Source organism: Oryza brachyantha, chromosome 5 (assembly GCF_000231095.2).
Source record: "Oryza brachyantha chromosome 5, ObraRS2, whole genome shotgun sequence".
Classification (NCBI taxonomy): Eukaryota; Viridiplantae; Streptophyta; class Magnoliopsida; order Poales; family Poaceae; genus Oryza; species Oryza brachyantha.
Window position 1 is genome coordinate 4,434,106 of NC_023167.2, and position 10,230 is coordinate 4,444,335.

The 10,230-nt window shown below is 35.8% G+C and overlaps 1 protein-coding gene across 1 annotated transcript; it reads right to left on the reverse strand.

Annotated features, from left to right (window-relative positions):
- Nucleotides 1-352: 352 nt before the first annotated feature.
- LOC102722117 (MADS-box transcription factor 58) lies at nt 353-10,022 on the reverse strand. Its single transcript, XM_006654080.3, has 9 exons — nt 9,884-10,022; nt 9,147-9,415; nt 2,085-2,166; nt 1,492-1,553; nt 1,296-1,395; nt 1,146-1,187; nt 1,021-1,062; nt 757-928; nt 353-596 (listed from the first exon to the last, which is right to left on the reverse strand). The coding sequence occupies exons 1-9, from the start codon at nt 9,929-9,931 to the stop codon at nt 586-588; spliced, it is 828 nt and encodes a 275-aa protein (XP_006654143.1). The 5' UTR covers nt 9,932-10,022; the 3' UTR covers nt 353-585.
- Nucleotides 10,023-10,230: the final 208 nt, after the last annotated feature.

Sequence of the window (10,230 nt, forward strand, 5' to 3'; positions counted from 1 at the left end):
AACTTTGTCGTGCGCTGTAATTATTCAAGATTTCTTAAAATTATTATTGTTCATGTCAGACAAGGTCCACGCAAGCAAATGCAGAGAACGTAGTTCACAGCTCAAGTGACATCTGACAAATTGCAGCTAATTAAACAGCACTTACATGTATGGAGAAGAAAATATCACCAATAGTGCATATATAAACTTAGAATGGATTGACATGAACGGGCACGTTGTTTCACTGAAATTAAGCATAAGCGGAATGGTTTTGAGCTATTTAAAAGTAATTTGTGAGTAAAATCTAACAACAAAGGCCAGAAAATAAACTATGATAAAATCTTCCAAAACTAATCTCAAATTTATGTTTTAAAATTTAAATTTTACCTTGTAAGTATAAACATAAGCGAAAAACGAGGGCAAAGTATCTGAATTGCACAGGTCGAAGTATTTGTTACTGATAGATACATCACACTGATAATGCCAATATGCTTACAAGTTCACACACCAGAGTTATAGTTATATAAAATATCACAGTATTACATGTAGCTTCAACCCCCCTGAAGCTTCATGCATGACTGAGATAGTTGCATTGTACAAAACGATTCATCTTTCATCTGCAAGAGCAAGAAAAAGGTAAGCAGTAAAACAAAATTAGTTCTCCAGACGGTTAACCTTATATATATGCCTTCTTCCTTCTATATATAATTTGATCCAACTGAAAAATACCTAAAATGCATATGCACCCAGAATCAGCTATAATATGTAATATTTTACCTGAGATGAAGGCCTTTCTGTCTTCCTGCTCCGTATAATACTGAGGCTGCTGCATGATGTTGAACTGCAGGAGGTTTCTTGGATCGTAATGGACCATGTTTTGCACGTACTCGCTTGTTGATGCTGCACCCATCATGTTCACTGTCTGCAGTCCTCTTTCACTCTCAGCAACCTTCATTAGTATGACCATGTAGAATTTCAGTAGCTTCAGTGGTTCAGATTAACCACATTAATTTGTTTTGTAATGAAGAACAGAACACTTACTTTACTTTTTAAGTACAAGTTGTCATTCTGCAGCTCCATTTCCTGAAAACATCAGGCTCTCTATGATGTCAATTTAAGCAAATAAATTTGCAAGAAAAAAATACTTGTATATTGCTGATAATTACCCTTCTCTGCATGTACTCAATTTCAGCACACAGTAATTCGTTCTGCAGGGTATGGAATGCTCATGGAATTAGAAGAATTAATAGCATGCTCTATTTTTAACTGAGAATGTTCATATTTGTGCATCTGAATATAGCACGCAACTAATATACCTTCCGCGCTCTAATCTTTCCCAAGCCTTTGTCCAATCTGCCCTCGAGGTGCTTAAGATCCCTGTGGCTCATGGTGGTGATATTATCACCTCCTAGAGTCCTAATTCATCAAGTGATGAAGAGGCCATTTATAGATGAAATACTTTGCCAAGTTCAAGAAACAACAAAATATATGCAGCTAAGTGAAATAGTGAACCTGTTGGAGTTCTGCAGGGTGGTGATCTGTAGCTTCAACTTAGCAGATTCCTGCTGGTAGTGCTGCAAATTTATAGCTTGAGCTTATTTAGAAACATGTCATCAGTGTGGTTTTTCGTTTCTACTGATGATTAAAATCATGACAAGTTTTTCTTGTCAACTTGCTAACTGAAATGCTGACTCTTTTATGTTTATTCTGTTCAGATGTGCATCATTAACCCATACAATATTAATGTGTATTCTGCTAATGAATCTGCATGTATATGCATGACAAAAGTGCCAAAAACGTGGATAGGTAGACCATCCCTTCCCGGCCTCCCTCAGTCCAATTTTCAAGCATGGAATGATGAACAAAGTTGTCCAGTGGACAACCACAGATATGTCTGCACGACTGTTTACCCTGTATAGAATTAGCATCACTGGAATTTTCATTGTGTAATACTGTACTAGTGTCCAAAGAGCTTCTGTTCGGATGTCAAATCTGAAGATTTTTCTCAGTCTCTTCATTTTTTATTGAAGATAAGAGCAACCAAAATACTGCATGCAATCTAGGGGCTGATCCAGAAAATATTTTATGCTGACAGATGATGTTACCTGGGCATTGATCTCTGCAACTGTACTTGTGCTGGAGGTGTCACTGTTGGCTTTCTTATACCTCTCTATTGTTGCCTTCACGCTGAAATTGTGTACATTAGAACACAAAAATAGTTAGTCTATTTATACATATATGGGACTCCCTTTTTATGAACAAATATTAACTGTATCTATTGGAAGAAGAATAATTACGAAATTTTGACCACAGTAAAAGTTTCTTTCAGTTTTTTGACAAGTGTTATAGATTTTTTACGATTCAAAATGCCTGGAAGAATAATCTCAAATCCACCAGGTCCAGGAGAGATGGAAGATGTCTGAACAGGAGTCTAAGTTCAGATTTTACATCACAAGTCATTCTACCTGCTACAGCTTGCTCTTTACCGAGGACATCTTTCCACAACTAAATTGGACGATAGGCGTACAGTACTCTGCCATCTATGTATTGCATGCTCAAATGTGATTTACGATTACTTTCAAATTACATTCATTAAATATGTTGTGTTAGCATTTCATGTTATCAGAGTTCAACGATCTGACAGATCTGGTAAGATGTCATTAATTTGGATATTCATACTTTATTCACTCAAACATTTTTTAAGGGAATTGCTCCACATCACATTTCAAACTCTTTCCTATTTAAATTGGAATTGGGTTAATTGGATGCCAAACTTATCCCTTATTCATAATTTACATAATATTATGATGGGTCCCTCTCCGGTGCATTTTACTGGTAGTATTATACTACTAGTACAACTAATCTTATCCGTTAATTTAAAAGGATATTTTGGTACTTTGTTAATTAATTGATTGCTAGTATTTTGTAATTTTGTTTTTTGGCAATAAATATCACAATAAAAGGACGATATTATCTCTTTAAATTTGTACTACAAGGCCCGTTCATTTGGAGGGAGAGGGGTTAGTTATCCGACGCGAAAAACTTAGTAATAGATTAGTACATGATTAATTAATTATTAATTATTAAAAAATATAAAATAGATTAATATGATTTTTTAAAACAACTTTCCTATAAAAATTTTTTACAAAAAATACACCTTTTAGTAATTCAGGAAGCGTGTGTGTGAAAAAAGAAAGGAGTTAGATATCTTATTTGGTGGCCGAACATGGCCCTAATATAGTTGGTAGTACAATTTAATCACAACCGTCCAATAAAATATATCAACTGTGTAGATTAAATTCTATCACTAATACAATGCATCGGAGTCGGCCCCTATTACGATAGACGAAAGCTCACGAGTCGGTATGGTGAAATAGGGCGCGGTGATAACTTATGTTGACAGTAATTAATGTGTAGTGACACCTAACTTCTCATTCATGATCAGTAAATATCTACGCACTCAGTTTTTTTTCTTTGTGTTTTTTTTTCATCTTCTCATGAAGCTCTTCAATCTTAACACTAGTTAGATAGAAGTCCCAAGTAAAATATATACAAGAGACAGTTAAAAATAAGATATTAATTACTCCATGAAACTTACCTTTTAGTAAACGGTATTGTCATTACATATAATATAAGCATATATATTTCTAGAAATAACTGCATAAATTGTAGTTGGATAAATTCTAAAAGCATCTTGGGACTTATGTATGTCTGATCTGCAGTAATTAATTGGTACTCATAGGATATTACCAGTATTCTACGGATTTAACAATTAGTAATGTCTTTGCTAATACGAACACTAGAAGCCATGGGAGCTCCACGGTATATTATCTTCATATTACTTAGCCTTTTTTAATATGGAAAAATATAAAATATATAATTTCGTTCATATGCTACTATACAAACCAAAGAGGATATCATAAAGTCATAAAAAAAAAGATGTACTCCTATGAACCTCCTTCTATTCGTGCTACTGAAAATTGACAGACAATATCATTTGGTCACATTCTTACTCCAATTGACAGACAAGATCATTTGGTCACATTCCTACTTCAACCCTTTGTCAATCTCAGGCATGCCCATAGGCAATAAGTACCATAGGAAAAATAACCAAGAAACTATCATATCATTTTCCCTTTCCTCCTCAAGACTCAACATGAAAACAAGATGTTTCCCAAAGGCAAGACGAGAGCAAATGTCACATCACAAAGGAGTACATGGTGCATACGTATAGTAGTGCCAAACAACTATTCCCAAGGACCATGGGAGGGAGATAAAGCATAGCAAGTCAGCTTCTCTCTCACATACACATATAGGCACTTTCTCTGGCCTGTATTAATTAATTGGAATGCATTTTGAGGAATAAAAAACATCTGTAGATAAAAAAAATCACAAATCTGCGAGCTAAGTACATTCTATGCCGCAACAAACGGCAACAAATTAACACTCAGAATGTGTGAAACAGTACTAGTGCAGCAACACTTCTCTGAACCTATTTCTAAATGAATATTTCCATATTATCGAGTATTAATATTAGTTATTAGCAATGATTAGTTAAATGTTTTTCAACGAACGGCAAAACCTTATTATCCTCGAAAATCCTATTGGCGACACCTAGGACTAGTAGTGTACAGCAAATGCATGATTGGCTGCAAGCACAGTGAATCGTCCAACTGACCAATGGTTACAGAGAGAGAGCCAAGAGAGAGAACCAGCTAGGAGTACTAGTGTACTACTACTGTCCAAGCTAGCCAGCCAGGGACCTTAACCATTCTGACCGGTTCACCGGCTTTTCTCTCTTCTAGTCTCCCATTAATACAAACTTAAGTCTTGTTTAGTTCCTAAAATTTTTTCTCAAAAACATCACATTGAATTTTTAGACACCTAAATAAAGCATTAAACATAGATGAACCAAAAAAAACTAATTACACAGTTATCGAAGAAATCTTGAGACAAATCTTTTGAGTCTAATTAGCCATGATTAGCCATAAGTGCTACAGCAACTAACATGTGCTAATGACGGATTAATTAGGCTCAAAAGATTATCTCACGATTTCTAGGCTAGCCTTGAAATTCGTTTTTTCATTCATGTCCGAAAACCCCTTCTGACATCCGGTCAAAACATTTGACGTGACACTTCTCCTAAAAATTTTCTCAATCTAAACACCACCTAAGAGCAAGTTTAATAGTACAGTCAACTCCTACTAGTTACTAATAAAATTCATCTATAGTCAATTTATATAATAGTTACATATAAAATATTAATATATGGTCCTGCATGTCATACGCACATAGGATCAATGTTGTAGCTAGTAGCTCATTGCTCTCTCACTCCTCTCTTATCTTTTTAAAATATATTTATAGCTAGCTTAGACCACTCCCAATGCAGACCCAAGAATAGTTTTTTATCTGTATTTATTATTATGCCATGTAAACATTCTACTGATGTGACAGTTTATTTATTGAAGAGATAGACATAAAAATGAAGAAATTAGTTCTAATTTAAGACCCAATGACTTCACGTAAAACAAGTCGGTCTGTAAAAGAGACAAGTGAGTCATATGATAACAATATCCAAAAGTTGCATTGTGAAAGATACTTCTTGACACGATATCCTAGAATATAGAAACCAAGTTAGTTTCTAGCATTGTGAGTGTCCATATAGTCTACTATTGTACCCTGCTCTAAGTATTACTCCTTCTGTCTCTAAATAAGACAAACTTTCGGTTTTCGTGTTTAGCGTTTGATCATCCATTTTATTTGAAATTTTTTTAAGAAATTAAAAAAACATTACTCACATGTAAAGAACTATTCATGATTTATCATCTAATAAAAACAAAAATGTTAATCATAAATTTTTTTAATAAGACGAATAGTCAAACATTGTAGGTAAAAATTAAAAGATTGGTTTATTTTAGGATGGAGGGAGTACATCCATTAGAAAATATAATATAAATATTTCTATATTATTTAGTAAAGATTAAAATTAAAAAATAACTATGATACATTCCAATAAATGAGAAATAGATATGAGAGAGAGTATATGTGAGGATAAAATGAAAAGTTTCTAGAAGTGATTGATTATACAAATAGTATTGTGAATAGTGCTAGAATTGCTTATATTTCAGGATAAGATTTAAGTGTTACAATTACTTGGGTAGGACGAAGTACTTCTCTCCATCCCAATGTATTTCATTTTTAGCACTTATTATTCATCCTATAAAGATTTTATTTTAAATAATGTTACATTAAAGTTTGCTTAAGTAGTAGACAGATAAATTGGAAGTTGAAAAAAAAACATGAGAAAAGTGCATTATGTATTTAAAACGGAAAAGATATTCTACTGTTCATATATTTATATAGGTATATCGAAGACATGCCTAAAATAAAGTACCGACCGCGTCATTGCCCATTAGTTTGCATCTGCACACTTGCATGCTTGCAGCCCCTCACACACATGCACAGTACTCAACAGAGTGTCTACTGTTTCGGTACAAAGGTGGCAATATTTATATTTCAACTTTATTCAAAGGTTTAGTCATAGATACAAATATACTATGTTATTAAAGTGTGTTATGTTCTAAATATAAACAATGAATATTCGTTTATCATAGTCTAACCATTTAAAATTTATTTGTTAACCGTTAAAGTATATATATGCCTTCCTATATATATATGCCTTTGTACTAGTTTTTTTTACCCTGTTCAAAAATATACTGGCTGGATTTTGTCCAATCACTATTTTATTTTGCTAATTTCTTTGCAGGTTCCGGCCGCTAGTACAGAGAAACAACGATGTGTTAATTGTCTAGTTTCTTCATGTGGTCAAAGGAGATCGCATTTCATTAAAAAAGTTGCAAGAATCATGTTCACGGACTAGGATTTATAGCATAAGCTAGGAGATCATCATGTCATACATGTAGATTATATAATCCTTTGGTTTTTATTAGATGATGTTATTAACTTTTAGAAACACATTTGGCCATTCATTTTATTAAAAAAACTTACATAATTATAAGTTATTATGTTTTGACTTGATCTATTAGTAAATTAAGATGCTTTATGTACAACTTACAATTTTGCATGTATTGCACAAAAAATTGAATAAAAATTGGCAGAAAAATAAACGACTTGATCTATTAGTAATTAAGGTGCTAGTATATAAATTTATCTTTTCTTTCTTGTCTGTACATATAGACACAATTAGGACTTGTTTGGTTTGGATGAATTTCAACCCATAGGAACAAATAGATGAAGGAATAGAAATATCAATCTATAGAATTTTTTCCAAGGAATTGGAGTGGGCATAAATTTCTTTGATTATATTATGGGTTTTTCACCATCCTTAAAAAGTAACTTGGGGTACCAAAATTTTTAATGCAAAATTCTGGTATCTTAAGTTACATGACACCTCAATGTTTTAAACTTTTACACTAAAAAAATATGGTATCTCGGGATACTTTTTGAAATATGGTTAAAAAAACTTATGTTATTAATTCCTACAAACCGAATAATATTCATATGAATTATTACTTAAAAAACCAAGTAACTTGTTTTTACTCCAAAACAAAGGAACCATTTAAGCACTCACTTGTGTATGAGTATGGTCTATGTGTGTGGTATTATGTGCACATGTGTAAGGCCGCGTTCAAATGGAGCGGGTAAGTTAACTTATCCCTAGCACGGAAAACGTAATAATAGATTAGTACATGATAAATTAATTATTAAAAAAATATAAAATAGATTAATATGATTTTTTTAAACAACTTTCTTATAGAAATTTTTTACAAAAAATACGTCGTTTAGCAGTTCGGGAAGCGTGCGTACGAAAAAAAGAGGGATAAGTTAACTTGAGGGGGTAACTAAAGCGGCCTAAGTCATCTTTGAAATCGCACAACAAATAAACAAGAGGAGCAACAAAAATACTGAGATAATATACTAATTTTGTAAAAACTAGTAACAAAAAAATACACATGAAAGTCCAACCCATACAGATAAGGGGGAAATGGCTACTTCACTGCACTGTTTTCCCTATTTACTGCTGCCTTCAGTGTTTGGGTACCTCATGAGAAGTACAGTGCTGGTGTCAGAGGGATAGCTAGCTAGGGGCCCAGAGCTCTCGTGATGGGCGTCGTGCTAACACGAGGACACCACACATGGCTCTAGTGAACAGAGAGGAGACACCAACCCGGGACTAGTGACAACAGTAACATCTACAGCACACTGCATACACACACAAACACAAGCAGGTGAGAGATAGAGATGGGGGCATACATGTGATGAAACCCTAACCCTAACCTCCAATTGGTTGGCAACATATCAGAACTGAGGAAGATGATGCAAAAGAATCTGAATGATCATTGATCATGGTGTGCATCACTCGTGTATACAACCTTTTTACCTCTGAAGAAAAAAAAATGCATCAAGCTAGCTCTCTCACTTGCATATATACAGTTACCAAGTTACTGCACAAATTGCCTAGCCAAGAGAGAAAAGTATAATACATGATCTCTATATGCAGTGAGGTGTGAAGGATCTAAGCAAGGCTCCCTCACACAGACAGAGGTAGAGAAAGGAAAGAACATAAATGGAGCAAGAAAAGAGGAGAGGACCACCAAGCCAAAGCAAAACACACAGGCACAGGCACCCATCACACACAAGAAAAGCTCACAAGCATGTACATGCTTGCCTGCTTGCTTCACAAAGCATACACTGTGCTGAATCTATCTGCACATCTAGCTCACCTCACACAGGCACAAAGAGACACCAGAAATGCGCACATCAGCACACACACAGCTCATCACAAGATTCACAACACACACACACAAAGGAACTTCTGAAAATTTCTTTCTCCCTTGCTAGTTTGCTACTGCCTGCCCCCTCATCAAGAAGCACAGAAGTAAACGAGACAGTTAATTAACCGAAGCATATGCAACAGAAAAAAAAAGAAAGAAGAAAATGAGATAGATATGCACATGTAACACCCATCTACATCCCCCTTTCACCGTGCCTCCTCTTTGTCACAAGAAAAGGTAGCAGCTAACTTGCTCCAATTCGGACAAAGAATCACACATGGATTAATCAATTCAGGTTTAATTTGATTTGTAGAGAGAACTGGTGAAGATCAGGAAGAAGGCACCCAGAGTATATATAGCACGAGCAGTCACCTGTTGTTGGAGTACTCGTAGAGGCGGCCGCGGCTGGAGAAGACGATGAGGGCCACCTCGGCGTCGCAGAGCACGGAGAGCTCGTAGGCCTTCTTCAGGAGCCCGTTGCGGCGCTTGCAGAAGGTCACCTGGCGGTTCGTCGTGTTCTCGATCCGCTTGATCTCGATCTTGCCTCTCCCGGCGGTCTTCTCCGCTGCCCCCGCCGAGCCCGACCCACCGGAGCCGGGGGAGGCAGCGGCTGCTGCTGCTGCTGCCGCCGCCTCATTCATCTGATTCAGTTCCAGCCACACAGAATTTCAGTTATGTGAGTTCATCAGCAACATGTTGAACACAAGCGAGTTAATTATCAAGAAATCTCAGAACATGTGTACAACGATGGATCTATGTATACGGCAAGAAATCAAGAAATGCCGGAGGGATGCCATTTCTTGAATTGAGGAGTTCTTGGAGATCAAGAGGAAAAAGGAGAGATTTTTGGTGCTCTGGTTGATCAATCTCCTTGATCTTGTGTGCATTCCTTTCTCACTTTCTCTCTTTTTTTTCTTGTCTTGCTTAAAGAGTAAAGATCTCTAGCTCCATCTAGGTGTTTTCTCCACACCAAGCTAGCAGCCATGACTCTAGCCCCAAAAGCTAGCTCCCCATACGCATGCAATTAAATCCAAAACAATCGCAAAATGGATACTAAAAGAAAAAGAAAAGATAAAATTCAGAATCTTCAAGCCAAGAAAAGCAATTACCATCAGGCCTGTGGATGGTTCAGCACCCTGCTCTTCGTATATGTGCATGTTTGCTAATTTCTCTCTAATCACCGGGGAGAAACTATGAGGAAGAGAGGAGAGTGTTTGTTCAAGGAAAGAAAGGTTGGAATGGTGGTAGCTGTGGAGAGCCTATCTATATATTGCCCCTTGGTGCTTCTCTTCCTCCTGAAAACTTTTCTCCTTTCCCCTCTGGGTTGGCCTACCTGCAGTCCTGCATCTTGTAACCATTAATCCTATGTTGTTTAATCAGTTCTTTTTTGCCTTATTTTACCTACCCTTTTGTGTGGCCAAGTGACATCACTGTACTAGCTAATTTACCTCTTGGC

Bases quoted from the DNA above. Each gene is read 5' to 3' on its own strand.
- LOC102722117 (XM_006654080.3), bottom strand. From the start codon at position 9,931: ATGCACATATACGAAGAGCAGGGTGCTGAACCATCCACAGGCCTGATG. The intron at 2,167-9,146 runs GTGACTGCTCGT...ACACAATTTCAG, and splicing joins TACGAGTACTCCAACAACAG to CGTGAAGGCAACAATAGAGA. The intron at 1,063-1,145 runs GTAATTATCAGC...TGATGTTTTCAG, and splicing joins TTGAGTACATGCAGAGAAGG to GAAATGGAGCTGCAGAATGA.